At 41.8% G+C, this 18,455-nt stretch overlaps 1 protein-coding gene across 2 annotated transcripts in view; it reads right to left on the bottom strand.

Annotated features, from left to right (window-relative positions):
- Positions 1 to 692: 692 nt before the first annotated feature.
- Positions 693 to 18,455, bottom strand: part of HTR1E (5-hydroxytryptamine receptor 1E) — a 35,266-nt gene continuing 17,503 nt past the window's right edge. The window contains exons 1-2 of one of the 2 annotated variants that reach the window (XM_038133958.1): positions 15,239 to 15,513; positions 693 to 4,391 (exon numbers count right to left, since the gene is read on the bottom strand). In XM_038133958.1, the coding sequence (XP_037989886.1) occupies positions 3,116 to 4,210 (1,095 nt within the window). In that variant the 5' untranslated portion in view covers positions 4,211 to 4,391; positions 15,239 to 15,513 and the 3' untranslated portion in view covers positions 693 to 3,115. Of the gene's footprint in view, positions 4,392 to 15,238; positions 15,514 to 18,455 lie in introns of those variants that run through there. The other variant, XM_038133957.1, reaches the window with a different exon arrangement.

The following is an 18,455-nucleotide window of genomic DNA, read 5'->3' as shown; positions in this document are numbered from 1 at the left end:
TTCATCAATCTAGTGGCATTTGTTGGAAAACATTCTCTGTGTTTAGCTAATGACTTAATTAGAAAATCAGTAGTCAGTTGGCAGTGAATGGTTAGTCTTTATTTAAGAGGAAAGCACAGAAATTAACCATCCATCTGTTTTTTTCCTGTTAATTACCTCTAAATATTAAAATTGAATACAGCCTTCAACCTGATTGGTAGTTAGAGTGGTAATAGCAGTGTTCACATACTAAAAGGAAGCCTTAAGTAGATGATGCAGCTCTGGTATTTTACAGCTTTCATCCCTGTTTCTGAAGCACTGCTACCTGCCTGTGACAGCTGCTGTGGAGGTCACACTCAGCATTTCCAGCTCTTCAGCCACACTTGTGGCTTTAAATGGGCATCAGTCTTGGCAACAGAGTTGACAGAGCTGTTTTTCCAGGAGAAGCACGACTGCACACAGCATGCCAGAGCACTGCTGAGCTGTGAGGCTGGTCCTACTTTGAGGTTTGCTGTTTGCAGGGAGCTTGGATTACCTGGTCTCCAGAGCACCTGTCTGACCTAAGTTACTCTGTGTGCCTTGTGCCCTTAGGAGCAGCAGTCAGAGCTGGAAGCATCTCTCATTTTGTTGGTTTTCCCCTCTGAAACACCTTTCACCAGCACTGTCCTTCCCACCTCTTCCCTTCTCCTAGCAAAGACCCCTGTGCAGCCCACCCCGCCTCTGAGCCAGAGACAGCCCCAAAGAACCTGGCTGGGGTGCAGCTTCTGCCTCAGCTGAGCTCCTTGAGGTGGCTCAGACAGTCTGCTGGGGCAGTCTTGCACATTTTCTCTTCCCTTTCTGGTCATCACAGCAGCTAGGCACCCTTGTGCACCCAAGGGACACCAAAATCTACTCTCTTCTAGCTATAACTGCTTGTTTGTCCTACTTTCTCTGCCACAGTCAACTTGTTTCACAAATTGTGCCGAGTCCTTGTTCTTTAATAATAAATTCTGTTGCATTTTCTGAAAGAAAAAAAAATATTCTGCAGTGCTTCTTACAAATACCACATTTTTATTTCAATTTCCAGTTTCTGGTTTTTTGTTTTCTTAACAGCATATCAACTCTGGGGAGCTGGTTTGGAAGCTTTGTTGATAGGCAGGGTCAGGACACACTTCCCTGATTTCAATCAACAATTTCCATCTCCAACAAGCAGCAAAAAGGAAAAACCATAATGGATGTCTGTGCTTCCTCACTAAAAGAAATTTTCAGTGGCTGAGATAATTTTCCTCTCTTTTTAGGTATTAATGTTTGCTAGTTGGGAACTCAAAGGCATCTCGAGGAGGCAACTGCAACAGTAGCTTCAGAAGGTCAGCTGGAGATGGACCTCCCAAACTCAGGCAGGGAGTCCTGGAAGAAGAATCCCACTGCATGTGGGTAAGCAGCAGGTCATGGTTTTGTCACCTTCAGACTTGGTTTACACTCAGCTTGTGGCACTGCATCTTTCCAGCCAAATGCTTTCTCTCACCAATAAGAATGTCGTTTCTCAGTTCCATTTGCAGTTTATTACTCACATATTACTTACACTTCCTTGACTCCTGATAAGAAAAATGATTGTCATCTTGTAAATTTTCAAAACATTTTTAAAGATGGCTTCCAGTGCTATTACAACGCTTTTGCTACCTCTAGTATTTGTTTTGATGGATTTGGAGCCACCATACTATAGTTTTCACAGTTATTGGATGTCAGGTTGACATATGTGGTGTTACCTTTGTTGTGTATTGGTGTAATTCAAAAAGAATTCGTCCAGGAAAATGTACAGGGAAGAAAATTAGGATGTAAGGCAGTAATAAATATTTAAATGGTGCTTAGGAGTTTCTAATGGACAATAACAAATTCTCAGCTTTGATTTTGTCCCTTCCCAGACTGATTTCCACAATATTTGAATCCGAAAATTTTAACTTCCATAAGCACAAAAGGTAGGATACAAAGGACTTTTTGTTTCTCAGGACAGGGGAAGTAGGTCTGTGAAGGACTCCCAGAGCAAGAAATCCTACCAGAGCACCTGACCATAGGTTAAGTGGGCAAGATAGCCATTGCAAATTGTGAGATGACAACAAGGCAGATGTGCAGACTGCGTTTTGAAATAAATTATTTTACTGATATTTTTTCCTGATATTCAGAAATAATTAGGTTTAACTGTTGTTTTTGAATCCCTATATATTGCTGGCCTGCTGAGAAGATATCCAGTTGTCTGAGTTGGTGAGGGTAAGATCTGTAGATCCTAGGGCTTGTGCACCACAAGATTCAGGTGAAGTGTAGCACAAGTGAATAATGCCATCCCAGAACTGACTAAGGCACAAGGCCTGAAGAAATAGGGTTAGTGGTATTGAAAGTGTGACTGCTCGGATGTGCAGTTAGTTTCACAAGTATGACACTTGCCAGCTGCATCCTCTCAGTTGCCAAACAATCTGCACAGATGTCTGCCCAACACCTTGAACGTAAATCTGGAATATTACACAAAGAGAGCCACTTTTTAAAATTCCTTTGGGTTATGAAATGGGATAATTTCTAGATGCAATGAACTGAACTTTGCTTTCTGTTTTGGGAGTGTATTCCTGAAGAAAGGAATAGTTTATTCTGCCTCAACCCAAGGTGGAAATGGTGGTAATTTTCCCCCTAAATGGCTGTTACAGCTTTTTTCACAACGCCATAGTAAAGAGGTGCTGTTTAGCTGTCATGACCACAAAGTGTTTATTAATTTTTGAGTATGTATTTATGGGGTTTAGTTTATACAGTACATAATTTAGATGGTAGATTCTTAAATGGAAAAAGTATAAAAGTGAATATTGTTTTTTGCTTCTTGAATCATTGATTACACAAAATGTCTTAGAGACATGAGTACCTAATACTACTAATATTTTTTGTTGTTTCATTTCTAAAAAATCTTTTCCTTTGTAGAATAAATTTATTTCAAACCCTTTACTATGAATAACACTAGAGAATAAAAAATGGCATAATGAATTACAGGCTGAAGAACAGTCAAGCAAATAGGCAAACACAAAAATCCCCTTTATCAAGGGAAACAGTGTCAGAGTCAAATAGTTTTTCTCATTTTTAAGGCCAGGAGTCATGCCAGCATCATCATCTCTCAGTACTTTTAAGTATGTTCTCGACACCTGATGAGCTTTCTAAAGGCCAGCTTGAAATCCTCGTTAAAGCTTGTGTACAGCAAAGGGTTGATGAGCGAGTTGACGTACCCAAGCCAGGTCAAGAAATCTGCTACTTCTGGAGAGACAGCACAAACGTGGAGGCCCACAAGCAGTTCCTTGATGAAAAAGGGCAACCAGGACAAAATGAAAGCACCTAAAATCAGCCCCAAAATGCGAGCAGCCTTTCGTTCTCGTGTCGTGGAGATCTGCTGCCGGTCGCCAGCCGGGTCCAAGTCATTCTCGAAAGGAGGGATCCTCACGGATGCGTTGATTTTATCAAACTCTGTGGTTGGGTCAGACGTGGAGAAGTCCGAGACGCAGAACGTCTGTGTGAGCTTGCAGCTGGCAAAAGAGTTCTGGCTGTCCGTGCTCCTGTTGCTGAGGTGGCGGCTTGAACCCCGCTTTTGGTAAAGGCTCTTTGCAGCGTGGTAAATTCTGTAGTACAGGATCAGGATCAAAGTCAAGGGGATGTAAAATGCCCCGAATGTGGAATAAATAGTGTAGATGACATGGTCATGCTGAATGCGACACTCACTGGGAATACTGATGCTGTGGTGATTTCTCCAAAACAAGGGGGGCATTGATATGAAAACGGAGATAGTCCACACGGTGGCTATCATCAGCCCAGCCCTTTTTGCCGTTCTTTTCCTGGCATATTCAATGGCGTCTGTGATGGCCCAGTATCTGTCCAGTGCAATGACGCACAGGTGAAGGATTGAACACGTGCAACAGGTCATGTCGACGCTGAGCCAGATCTCACAGATGAAGTACCCCAAAGTCCATTTATCTATCATTATGTAAGTGATGCTCAAGGGCATGACGAGAACAGCAACAAGGAGATCTGTCACAGCCAGTGAACATATGAGATAATTTGCCGGCTGGTGGAGCTTCTTGGTTGTGGAGATTGCTGCAATTACAGCAGAATTCAGCAGCATAGTCAAGGTTGTGATTGTGGCCAAGGTCAGGGTAACGAGCATCTTTTCAGTTACTGTCTTTGGCTTTGCAGCCTCACTGGCTTCAGTGGTGCAATTAGTGAAATTCATTTTCCCCTCCAGGATGCAAGAAGTTGGTAATGAAGAGTTCCAGGTTCAGAAGTTATCCATTTGAAAGAGATGCTCTATGTGCAATTAAAAAAAATTATTTTATAATCCCATATTCAATAGAGCAGCAAAAAAGCTTCCAGGTTTCTTCCTGGAAAGAAGAAATTACTTGTTCATTGTTTTCCTAGAAGATAAAAACACATCTGTTAGTCAATAGGATAATCCCACCTTTTGGTAAAAAAGTTTTGCATTTCTAATATTATCATCTAAAATAATATGTTAGTCTGTTTTCCCTTCTCTTCTCTTGCCTTTTCTCTCCCCTTTTCTCTGCATTCATAGTTCATTTCTTTCTTCTCTAAAGGGCAATTTGGGCCAGATTTCCTGCTGATGTGAAATGGTTATTCCTTCTTCATTTTGGAGATTTTACTTAAAGTAGGAGGCTGGACTAAGGGACCTCCACAGGTCCCTTTTCACAAACATGTCTGTGATCTTTGTGATACTGATACCAGGAGCTAGCCCTTTTCCTGCTTGTTAAAATACACTCCAGCAGATGAAGAGCTGAGGGATTTTGCCTCTTCATTTTAATTGCTGTATGAGAGGCATCAATTACTTTTATACACCACCTTTGGAAAAAAAGCAGCAGAGCAGCCTACCTGAGTAAAGGCATGCCAGCATTTCATACCTTTTTATTCTGCTTTTTCACATCCAGTTCTGTATTAATATATTAGAAACGGTACTTAAAAATTATTCAGGTTACTTTTATCATGCAGTATTTCAACAATGTTTAAAGCTTTATGGCAAATGCTTGGTTTTTACACAGCACATCAGTGTTGCTAGGAGCTCATATAGTTTTGTCTAATTATTCCTGACATTTCACATATCCCACTGTGAGTGTCTTTAGAGGAGATAGACAAAAAGCTTCTGCCATTTTATTGAGATTTCCATCTAATTGTGCTCCCTGTCAGGGAGTCCAGCGTGATGCAAGGAACAATAATTAATAAAAATTTTAATTTTATTTCAGAAGTTCACATGTCTTTTCAATACATCCCAAATGCTAACTGAAGCCAGAGTTAGCTGTCCATGAGATGCAGCTTGGGATGACCTCTGAGACCTTGCTTACTCATTTGTAATTTATCTTGGCATAAAGGATGTGGAAAACTGAAAGTCAGAATCCTTATCCACTGAAATAAACAGAAAGATTCCTTCCCCTGGCTTCATTATCAGAGTAAGGAGGCTTATAGGTTAGTTGTACAGGCTCCCTTTACAAGCAGGGGAAAAAGATAGCGGCTGCTGGAAATACACTTGTCCCCTCTCAAGACAAGCCCTTAAGGAAGATGCTATGAATCATATCCTAGAAATGCTGATCTTTCTCTATTTTCAATGGCTCCTCCACAGTTGCACTTAGAATACAGGCCTGATTTTTAGATGGCTAAGTCTGAGAGGTGAAACCCATTCTCACTGACACCAGTGGGATTGGATTAGGCTCTGGGTTTGCACATGCAAGCTAATGAGGAATTAAGAAATTGAATGAGGAATTATGCATTTAAAGCTAGTTGACTGCTTAGCTCTGTGTACATATGCTCTTCTTCAGAAACTGGAGTGCCATTTCAGAATAAGCTGAATGAGGAAAAATTAAAAATAGAAACTTTAGATAAAAACTTCTATTTGTGGATAGGCTCTAGGAAAGCAGATCCGGACTGCTGTAGTCTCTGGGTTAGCAAAATGTGAGTTTTAATTCTGCTCAAGGAGCAGCAGAACTGCCTTCTCGCCAAAGCATACTCCATTCTTAAGAAACCACTTCAAACAGCTTTAAACTACAAATAGCCTTGGAGGAAATATTAGGCCTGCTTATTGAAAATTGACTGGAGAAGTCAGATGGAAATCCATCAGTCTTCATGTGGTTACCACACATGGAAATGTCAATTTGATTGTTTAGGCCTAAAGCCAAAATATCACCTCAAACCTTCTTCATAAATTGTTCATAGTAATCTTTTCTGTCAAGCCAGATTCTCATTTCCTTAGTTTGCACCCTCATTATGTCTGATGCTTTGTTTGGAGGATAAAACAAAGAGGCTTTCTCTCCCTCTCTGCACTCCTGGAGCACAGACCAAACCCAATTGTAACCCATATCCTGAAGAGCACTATCGTTTAGTGGGTGTACCCTAGCCCACAAGCACCCTGAGAGATACTGGGAAGACACCATGGAATTCACATCTCCTCCACAACCACTTCTTGATCTGTTGCACACACAGGGCATCACACACAGGGGATCTTGTGATGCTTCTTGATGTAAGCAGCACTCCTTTCTGCTTGTCCTTCACTCCTCTGGGGCCCTGAAGTTTCATGGCCCTGGGACACCCCCGCAGCCTGTGTGGTCCCCACAATTTTCTCTGCCTGTATACATGTTTAATCCAGTAAGACCTGAATTGCTGTGGTTGTCCCCCCAGATGGCCTACACTGATGTATCCCAAGGAATATCCTTTCTGAGCTTTACCTGTTCCCTGTTCCTCAAGGATACTCTGAAAAACAAAATCTTGCTTTCCTTAATTAACTGGCATTTAAACAAACTTAATCAGATCCAAACATCAGGTTTCCTTTAGGACAAAGGATACCACTGATAGCACAGGGGAGTTTGGCTTTATGAGTCTGCTACTGCTCAGGAGAGCCAACATTTTTTTCTGCCTGGAAAACACTGCAATAATTGAAGACAGGGAAAAATATAAAACACAGCATCATCTCTGCCTGCAGGTACCTCAGACCCCGCAAAGCCATTGTAATCAAAACCCATCACTGGAGAGTTAATCCAGTTTTAATTCCCATGTACCTTATGAGAAGTGAGCCCTTGGCAATTCAGACAATATAAATTCCACATAAGAGCACTAAACCAGTATTATTAGGGAAGTATATTTAAATGTTGAGAAGTAATTTCAACTTTTGAAAGCCGAAGGTTTCTTCTACAGCTTAAGTTTGTGTCTCTTATGCTCCCTTACCCAAATGATGAGGTTACACACTGGCATTATAACTAGTTAGTCATAATAAGTTGACTGTAGCCCTGGCTGTTCCCCTCCCAGCTCACCTCCTGTGCCAGAGCAGCCTGAGACTCTCCTGAGCTGCTGGTGCCATCACAGAACTGCCTCCTGGGGCTCAGCCAGGGCTCATGTCCTCTCTCCTACAGCGCCACCTCCCCAGCCACTCTCCCATTGTTCTTGCTTGTCCAACTGTCTTCTCTCTACTTTTGAATTAGAAGACACAGATACAGAGTACTTTGGCCCAGGACAGAAATGATGTTTTAAACAGGGAAATGATTTACAAAGAGATGCCAGTGATTGACCTTGCTAGGAGGGCAGGAATGAAATGCTACTTATCATCAATCTTTTAAAAATGATTGCAGGTGTGTTTGTGGTCATAACATGAGCGTTAACAAGGAGAACTTTACTATGTCTAAGCAATAATAGCTGGTTTCCAGCATCTCCATCACTTGCATACAATTGCTATATATAGTATTGCTATCACTATAGTAATTGATTGTGGTTTTCTAAGTGACATCTTGGAAGGGACATTAATAACAGTTATCTAAAGTGCTCTCACTAAAAGCACTGCTGTGTTTATGTTTTGCAGCTGTATCGCTTTAGGCTGTCAGTCATTTCCTACAGAGAGGATTTTACACACACAGACTAATTTCCCACATCTGATGCAAGAAACTCATCTGGCTTCCTCCAAATGGGAATCAATCATATTTCATGTAGCTGATTATTGGTAATGGCTTTGAATGCTGTTTAGGAGGAAGAAAGGGGAAAGAGTTTGATTAATTGTTCCTTAAAAGGAACTGGACAACTTGAGGCTGTGAGATGGCAATGTCCATGTCTCCTCTTGCCAAAAACAATCTCCCTCTTCTCAGCAGAGGACCACAGTGTAGCAGAGTACTCTGAATTTCTGCCGGACTGACTCCCACTCCTTGGCCACTGAACTTTCCACCATTTCATACAAATGGAATAATATTGCTTAGAGCAGACAAGGGGATCTGGCATTGCACATGTGTATGTACAAGGCAGGTTAGTTCCTTTACATCCATGGTTTCACATTTCCTCTAAGCAATTATTGCACTCTACAACTGCTACATCTTTGTGCCCTTGACAGCAATAAATCAGTTTGACTCTGTTAAACTCTGAATTGGTCTGAGAGCTTTTCACTTTCAGTATTTCCATGATTTGAGCTCTGAAGGGCAAGATTCTGTGCTATGATTTGTGAGACAGTTTATGGACAAGAAGACTTAGCACATTTATGATAATGCTAATATTTCAAACTATGAAAAGATGCTATACTTTCAGTTCCCTTCCTCTTCCTTCAAAGAGGTTTTTGCTCCCAGCTTTATGCACAAAGCCCTGAAATTCAGGCCTTTCACTTGCAGCTTTCTAATGTTGGTTTTGTAAAGTCAACGAATCTTGGACTTCATGGCTCCTTGGTAATCAAATGATACGCTGAATTTAACTGAAGATTATAAGTTTCCAAATACCAAGTATTGTACCCTGGCATGCTGGTGTTGCTTTGAGTTTCTAAGGATGTCAGTGCTGCAGAGGTCACATTATGGATTTATATAGGCACTGCTGCTGTGTGTAACACGTTGTATGTGGAAAAGCAGCATGCAAACGCTGACAAAGTGGAAATGGTCAGAGGTACACCAACCTGTGGCAAAATTGTCAGCAAAACAAAATCTTGTTGTCACCAGGCAGCTCACATTCACAGCCACAGCATGAGATTTTGATGCCAGTTGTAGGCAAAATGAAAGCGAACTATGAGAAGGTGCATTGGGGCTGCCTTACAGAAGCATAAACTGGGGTTGGACAATAAAAGAAATGGCTATTTTTGTGTGAAACCCGAAATTTTACAAGAACATGTCTGAGGAATATGTAGCTGCATTATGGGACCATAGATTTACGGATGCAATCTTTTCCTACACAGACTGAATGAGGCCAGGAATGAAATTACTACGAAATTTGTATGAGTCGACCTATAAAATTGACCTTCAAGTTAAGATTCATCCTGTGCACACCACTGAAGCAAGCAGCATGATGGAAAGACAAGTTGGAAGGGCTCAGCAGCAAGCAAGGTGTGTGGAGGCATAGCTGTGTGTTTGTGTCTATGGGCATCCTACTAATGTTCATACATGTAGTGACCCTGTCATAAAGAGCCAAAGCACAGCATATCCTTAATCAAGGATATAGTGGCCTGCAGCCTGTCTTTGTGTAATGTAGATTTCTAGGGATACAGGGATATCTGTGCTTCAGTCAGTCCTGGCAGAGAGGATGGGCTGAGTGGACAGCTCTGGGGACACTGCTGGGCACAACAGAGAGCATGCTGAATGTGACAGGTACCAGCACAGGCACCTTACACTAGTCACAGATGGTGCCCCAAGGGATGGCTGGGTTTTGCAGGTGGAATTACATGAGAAGTGGCTGAAATTCACAGAAGAGTGGAGGGGAGCTCTGGGGGCTTCTAGGGAGCACAGCCTTGGAAAACCCACAGCACCTCAGTCGCTCCAATAGTAATCACATATAAAGCTGAGCGTGCCTGTATCAATTCTATCAGTAACAAGATTTCACTGCTTTCTGCAAAACTGGGACCGATGGGGAGGAGGTGATTTGGCCAGAGTTGTTCTCTTGGGAGGAGGCTCAGATGGAGAAAGGGAGTGTCAAGTCTGGTGAAAAGGACAAGAAGTGGAAGAAGAGATAACAAGGGAAAAAGTGTAAGGGTATGCCTTACTCATAAGTGTAAGGGTATGCCTTACTCATCCACAGCCAAAATCAGGACAATAACCCAACTTGTTGCTCAGACCAGAGCACATGAGTCAAACCTGACACCATTGTTGGGAGGCTGGGTTATTCCCAACCAGCACAGGACCCAGGGAACAGAGGGTGCTGCTGTGTTGATGCCTGCACCAGGCCTGATGGCTTTGGAAACTACCCATCACCTCCAAAGAGATGAGTCTGTGTCCTCTTGTCCTCTTGCAAGAGCAAAACCAAGTGTTCGTGCAGGCCAGCTGCGTGTGTGTGCAGGAACCCTTGTGGCATTGCTTATTTTCCATTGAAAACTAAATTCTGTCTAGGAGGTTGCTAAAGTTGCAACTGCAAAGAGGTGCTTGGGCACTGTTATTTGTGTCTTGTCACTATATATTGTGATGTTGCTCTCCACCTCTTTTGCTGAAGAGCCCAGGGTAAATGCCAGGGTGACCACGATGTTTCAACTCCCTCAGCATCAGAAAGGGGATCTCTGTTTGCACTATCAGGAAGGCTTTACCTTCCTTCCCACTGAACCTTGACAGCCAGGAGGATTTCCTTCCAAAGTTAGAAGCCTGGGAGAAAACTGATAGGAGAGAGGAGGTGCTGCCTCCAAAAACCCTTGGTGCAGTTTTGAAGGTTTTTTAAAAAATAATTCCACCAGTGTTACACTATAGAGGTAAGCTTTTGTGGTACAGATCTTGGCACATGCAAATGAGAAACAATAATTAGTGATGATCTTCAAACCATGCTCCCTCCCACAAGCAATGGTATAATTATCATTCACAGATGATTACTCATTTTTATCTACTTTCAATATGAAAGTTAGTAAATCTTAGGCAGTGAAAGCTCACAAGATGCTGCTGAGCTGCAATCTGATACAAACTAGGACTCAATACAGATTGAATCCTGGTTTTCATCAGACATAAATAAAATTCTCTGGGGTAGTGAAACACACAGATTTCTCATTAAAAAAAAAAAAAAAACCAAAAAAACTACAGTAGCACCCTACTCTAGTTGCAATATTTTGTAATAAATAACACTCTAAATTTATAATAATTTGCTTTCAAGAGACTATCAAATTAAAAAATAACTTCAAAATTCATCATCACATCCCTTCAGACCCTTAGCACTGTACTTGTAAAAAGTCTCTTTTGTTTTACACTACACAAAACACCCATGTAAACTTCAGCTCATTCCTGGTAATTCATTTCACTATACCCTTTTCATGCCCTTCCTTATATCTTGGGATGTTTAACTTATGGACGCCAGAGGTTCTAATTTCCCATACCATAGAGCTGAGAGGCATGGGTAGCTGGATCTTGCAAAATCTTTTGGGATAGAATTTAGAGTAATCAGTTGTACAACCCTACACTGTCAAAACATGTAAGTGCTGCCTTTTCCACCACGTTGTGGCAGAAAGAACTTCTCCCTGTACTTATTCTTCCTCCAGAGATTATTTATGGAGATAGAAATCTTCTTTCACTATAAATCTGTGTCGGAAAGAACAGAAAATGAAAAGATGTTTCGATTTGCTTCCATTTGTTTTGCAGACAGCATTTGTAGGAGTGCTGAAATGAGCTAGCTTGTGTACAGAAACATCATATTACACTAGCATGGAGTGCTGAATGGGTTAATTCACCCAGCCAAGAACTGTAAATTCTCAGTCCCGGAGTTCCTGATTCCCACAGCTAGACAGTCTTGTTACAGGAGTTAACCTGATTAAAATTAGCTGACATGCTCTCCCCTGGTAATGCATGACATCTATATTAACAGCGGCAGCAAGCTTGTTTGATTGCCCCAGAGCAGCCTTTAACTAATGCAGAGCTGTGCTTCTCACCTGATCTTTTCTCAGTGCAAAGTTGCTCTTGATCCCTGGTGATATCCCAGTTTAGTAAATAGCCAGGCCTGGAAGACACGTAACCTACACACTTAACCTCTCATCTGGAAAGAAAAATACAATCTGTACCTGTTACTGACCCTTGCAACCTTCATGTTCAGCAGTCACTCTCACAGAGACATTATTCTCTGATTAACTTTTTGTTTTAGAAAACTTGTGGTTAAGACTGTGCTTCTTGAACTTCATATTTCTAAATGTTTTTCACTACTAAAGACTTTTCCTCTGTGTTTTAGGTCCTACTTCAGTTTGTTCATGCATCTTTACAACATGCCGTGTCACCAAAATTCCCTCTCTTCTAAGCAAATTTTAAAGCTTAGAATTTTTTTTTAGCCTATGTTGTTTTATGAAGTTGGCCATGTCACCGATCCCTGCTATGGATGTTTTCATGCCTCAGAAAAACATAAAAACTTCAAAGACCTGGTGACAGACCCAAATCACTGTCTGTGGAACCGGGGGTTATGGCAAGGGAAGACATTTATCCTGGGTTTTGTGCTGCTGCCAGTACCCACTGCTGCTTTTGGCCTGGCTGTTTTGCTCTGCTCTTCCCTTTTGTTCCCCTGAATGGTTCAGCAAGGTGCACACAGGCACAAAAGAAAAGAGCATCGACGCCGGGTATTGGCGGGTCCTGGGGCCCTTCATAACCCTTCCTCCTACTGCTCACTTTCCATTCAGACTATTTATTCATTGACTGTATGACTAAAACCCGCAATCAGATAAAATACAGGTGGGAGGACAGCTTGGATAATGAGATACGCTATCAGACATTGGCAGCTAAACTGTGCGAGATCGCTCCCTGTAATTCGTAAGGGGAGAGGGCAGACAAGTGTGCCATCACCAGCACTTACAGCCCTCCTTACGAAAACAACACTTGGGACGGTGCTTCACTGAGGAGTGGCCCAGGGACAGATATTCATGAAGCTGGTTAGTAAGGTTTAACAGTAAAGTGAAGGCACACAACATCCGAAAGGTCCTGAGCAGGTGAGTCCATCCCCCAAATTTGCAATTCGTCCTGCAGCCACGACTCAGTCTGCCAGGTAGCAACTAGGAAGATCCATCCACAACAGCTCCCAGAAACATTTTGCCAAAGCAAAATAAACAGCAGTCACATTCACCTTAAAAAACCCCAAACAAAACCCCAGTAATTCCTACTGTGGAGACCACGCTGTCACAGCACTGGAAGACTGGTGCTGAAGTGATCCCCTGTTTCTTAGCTGGGAATAGCAGAGACAGCTCCTTGGTGTTTGAAGGAAATACAGAATCACAGAAAAGGTGCTGGAGGACTCAGAAAGAGAGAGGTCCACTGTATTTCTTCTGAAAAAAGTCTTACTTTAAAAACTGGAACCAGGGACAAAATATTTCAGTGTCCCCTTGGTCACTAACAGTGTAGTATCTCCAAGTAAGAAATCTTTTTTTCTCCTTTTGCATAGGCTAATGAAAAGAAAATCCATTATTCAAACTCATTTTGAATAATGTTTACTCTTAAAAAAAATTCTTGACTTCCCCTGGTTGCATTTATGTGGAGAATGGAAGAACTGTCCACAGACCTCCAGATAACTCCAGGTCCATAGACCTCTATGTAACTTCTAAAATAGTGTGAGCTGTTTTGAAGTTCAGTATCCTTTGAACTAATGATCTGTTTTGTAACTAGAAACAAAGCTGCCTTGTAGTGACTCTCCTCCCATGGTCTTTTGGAACAGAAATCATGCCGAGCTTGTGAAATTGTTGCAAACCATGACTACTTTGCTGGAGCAAGATCCCATGTGGGAAAACTACTTTTTAAAAAGAATCTTTCATTAGAAAGAAGTCTGTTTCATTTGCAAACTATTAAAGCACCTCACTGGAACATCTTAAAAATTGAGGAGAGGAAGAATAAGAGGACTGTGTCCAATATAACTTGAAAGAGTTGCTGTGGGAGCAGTTGGGTTCTCTTACATGATGATAATCCTTATTTTTACTTCCTTGAGTTGAAGATCCCGACACAGCTTGCAAGCCTAATACTTCACATACTGTACACAGGCCTGGCAGGAGGCACAGTCCACTGCCTCATTTGCTAGCACCTCCAGGGAGGCAAATGCAGTTTGTGACTGGGAGACCATGTAAAGACAATGGGGTTTGACTTTTTTTGCAGCTCCTGCTGGCTGAATGCTGAGTCAGTCCTAGAAATTCAGCAGCACTGTAAACTGCCCATGAAGTGGGTTTATCATCTCTAGGCACCTGCCTGAAATCCTATTTAATCTTCATTGGTTTATGGTTTGAAGCAAACCTAAATATGATTCGAAGAGTGCAACTTTGTAAGGAAGACTCGTTCTCTATGGTGAAGAGTTACTACCTAGCCACATTTCCTGTGTCAACTGTGGCTTTAAAGACCTCTATTGTTTTGATTTGGGCTCCCAGTCTTCTCTTTCCTTACTGAATAGCCTGAGCACTCATTCCTCATATTTATATGTGTTGCGGTTCCTCATACAGAGGATAAAGCCTCTGCACGTACTTTATACAGGTGCTACATTATTAAAGATGCTTAGGTCATGTAAGTTACTGAAACCCTGGTCCATAAAATCCCCAACTCTCATATGAAGATAGTTAAACAATAGCTTCCTGGTGCATAAATCCCTTCTGAGTATTGGTATGAGGCTCCTAAATTAATTAGCTGCTTTAGGGTTTCTTCCGAGGCGTGTCCTCAGGCTTGGAGCCCTGCCATGTAGCATAGCATGAGTGGCAGGGTCAGAAAACTATTGACAGAAGCTGAGCCTGCTATGGTCTGTTATAGTTCTGACGCTTTGCATTTAAGTGACTAACTAGAAAGGGAAGCATCTGCTTTCCAAGGTCTCCCTAATGCATTGAGAGAAAAACTTTCTGAAAAGTCTGCACTGAATTCTCACCTGTGAATGTATTTTCCATCTCAATTTCTCATCTTGCTGCTTGGAGACATGTCAAAGACACACAAATATTTACCAACGAATATCATTTATTCAGCTCTGGGGAAATGGTGCTATTTGCATTTATGTGGAGACTATGACTTTATACAAGCTAAATGTCACTGTACATGCGTTGTTTTTCTAGTCAATATTTGTTTCTTGCTGTTAGTCTGTGTCAGGAGACTGATGTCAACGGAGTTTATTTAATCTCCACATGACTTGGTTCTGTACACAACTGCTCTGCAATTCATAAAGGCCTCAAATGAACAAATCTGACAGACTAAAACTTAGTAATTCTTGAATCTTGATCTGAGATCCTTTGAAATCAATGGAAAAGTTACCACTGTGAGCAAAGATATTTCAGATTAAGCCTTAGTGAATATACACCCCATTCACACTGATAAAATAAAGGAGATGACTCACACAATGGCTCTAGACTTACTTTGAAAGGAAAATTCTGTGTGACTGAACAAATAGTTTTATTGTAGCAGAAGGTGCTGTGGGTTCTTAATCATGTAGAAAAATGTCTCATGTTGGTGAGAAGCACTGGGCTGATGGCACGAGCCTGCTGCCTGGGACTGTGAGCGTGGGATTTCCATCTGGGCAGTGTGCTTGCTGCAAGCACAGGAGAAAGGAATTACTGACATGTGGTGTACAGCAACATAAAGGTCAAGGACAGACTCTTGTTTAGTATGAGAAAACACTTCTTGTACAAGCCCAAGGTGCAAATCCTCTGCTGAGGCAGAGGCATTCAGATATTAGACTGGCTGAGCTCTGACTTCCATGGTGGCCTGATGCACCCTCAGTTTTCCAATTGAAGAGGGTCCAAAGTTGCTGCTGTACATTCATGGCAGTATAAGCTTGTATTTGAACTGAACTCATGTTACCATTGCATTCTTAGGGCAAATGCTCCAGGGGTTAGGTCCTGAGCTGTGATTTGAACAAAAATCTCCAGCTAAATGTGGTCAGTAGATCCTGAAAAATCCCATGAAAAGGAGTTCCTGCTTTTATTACCAGAACTTTGCTGTTGGTAGTGGAAGCCATGAGCTGAGCTGACAGCACATACAAACATTTTTTTTGGTTTCCCAAATAAAATAGCCACTGCAGTTACGTTATTCAGGACCTTAACAATAGCTGTGTCTAGCTGTAGCTTTCATATGAAGACATACCTTTTCCCTGAAACCCTTACCATACACACAACCAAGCTAAAATGTACACTTTTGTGCATTGCTAGGGATAACTAAACTATGTGTCTGCTTTTGGAGACTACTAGTTGCAAATAAGCTCACATGACTGGCACTTTAATTACTTATCTGGAGCATCATGTAAATACAGAATAAGCAAAAAACATTATGAAAACTATTAAATGTCAACTGTTTCAGACGTGTCATTATATGAATTAGTGATAATTTGCTGTCAAAAACCATAGGCACACTAAAATTAACCCAGAGATACAACACACATATGGAGTAATTACAAAATTTCATTCACTACAAAGATTGAGTTGTCCTTTAGCAGGTACAATAAATTATGATGAATCAAAGTCTGTTGAAAGTAGTATACATTAAAATAGCAGGAATTGGTGAGTGTGATGCAGAAAGAAAAAGAGCAATGCCCCTGTTTCTCAGCTACAAACTGTATATACCAAATTTATACTTTCCCCTTCTGTAGTAAATTGATTATACCAAATACAGAAGATTGTGATTCGTGCTAATAACATTCTATGATACTAGCACATCACAGCCCTTTTAACCTGAAAAATGCTTATGTGACCATTTGTCCTGCCCTGGCTTGGATTTTGCTGCAGCAGTTCATACTCAAAGCAATTAAGATATATTAATATATCATGCTAAAAAGGACAGGGTCATGGGAAAAAAGAATTAAGCAAAATTCCCCCTTAATGCTCCCCCAGGTGCTTCTTTCAGTGGTAGAATACTGATTTTAAGGGCATAATATATTTCACACCTACTGTGTGCATTTCAAGTATATTTTTTCTCACTAAGAACAATATTAATTTCTGGAATAAACCAGAGTACTTTAATCAGCAGCACAAGCAAAGCCTTGATTTATTCTGCCTCAGAAATGAAGGGGAAGATGAGGGGACAGAAGATGTTTGTCTCTTTTGCTTTACAAGACATCTGCTTCAGGAAACTTGGGTAGATACAGGCTTGGGTAGAACTTATTGTGGGATCAAAAGTAAATACAGCAAAGTGTTTTAAAATTAATATATTAATTAATTAATTAATCTATTAATTATAACTTAATCTATTAAGTTCTATAAAATTAAAGCAGCATGCATTCTCTAACTCATAGAGGCACTAAAAATGTGTGTATTGTGTATGTTTTGTAAATACAGTATTACTGTGAAATTGTACAACCAGTATGTTATTCCTTAAACACTTGATGAAAGTTCCATGGACCTGGAGATCCTCATCAGTCTGAGAATTTGGATTCTAATCATGAATGCCACAGCTGTGCTGACCCATCTACCCCCCCCCCCCCCCCCCCCCAGGTAACAAAATGAAAGGACCTGACACTGCATGTTCTCTGTTCACCCCAGAAAGGGCTGGAACAACACTTGCACAGCATTTGAGGCTTCCTCATCCCATGTGGGAAGAGGAAGAGAGAGTCGCTGCCTCACTTCCCAGATTCTGTCAGCTTTGCAGCTGATACCCAGCCCAGCATCACTTGCAGTGGGAGATGCTGGGCAGCGTCCACACAGACAACAGCTCTAATCCTTTTGAACAGGCTGCCAGGCCTGACACCCTTCCTGCTTTGCTAAAGGTGCACACTGCTCCCTGGGCAACACTTCTCTGTCTCTAAAGCAAATATGGGTGATATTAACTGGACAGAGTAAGATTCTGAACAGGGTGGTCCTGAAGACCCTACCAGACAGAAAAAAATCTCTGTCAAATCTTGTGCAAGGTAAATATTCTTCCTTCACACAGCAGGGTCTCTAGGGCATTGTACCAATGAAACAGAGTAGACTTTGGGTTAAGAAAAGGAGCTGCTGTGATTCTGTGTCACTGCTATATGGGTTTATTTCTGGGTTTACATGACGCCACTTATGATACGGAATTTAGAATTCAGAAGTCACCAAAACAGAGTACGTCCAAATAAATGTGGAACTCTGACTGGTCTTTGCAGGACTGCTCTACCCCTGTTGGAACATCTCATCAGCACGCCTGCCCCAGAGCCCAGGGCATTCTGTTTGTGCTGTCCTGCTGAGGACTTCATCAGTGAGCCCAAGGCACTTTCTGCCGGGAGGAGGTTTTGGCCCTGCACCACCTGCACACACTGAGGAAGGAGATGGGAGGTTCAGAGGCAGACTCTGACATGTAGTGGCTGTCCTCTATTATCCTTTGTCTCCAGCTGCAGCATCCTTGGTAACTGGCTTCTCTTAGGTAAGTTTCAGCTACGTGTGTCTGTTCCCTACATCCCAATATTCCTATTTTGCCACAGCCACCTGCTACGGCACATAAGCCCATCTGACCAAAGGCTGAGAGACATGGACTGCATTCTGTGATGCCCTAGCTCCTGGGGGAAGCTAGGTCCCACCATCCTGTGGGCTGGGGGACACCAGTGAGTCACTGTTCTCTGGCTAAGCACTATTACAGGGCACGAGCTGCTGGGGTAGTGCATCATATTCTTCACAAACC

Source organism: Motacilla alba, chromosome 3, assembly GCF_015832195.1.
Source record: "Motacilla alba alba isolate MOTALB_02 chromosome 3, Motacilla_alba_V1.0_pri, whole genome shotgun sequence".
NCBI classification, from domain to species: Eukaryota; Metazoa; Chordata; class Aves; order Passeriformes; family Motacillidae; genus Motacilla; species Motacilla alba.
Note: the sequence above shows the minus strand (reverse complement) of the source record. Positions and strands in the feature narration are given on the sequence as shown.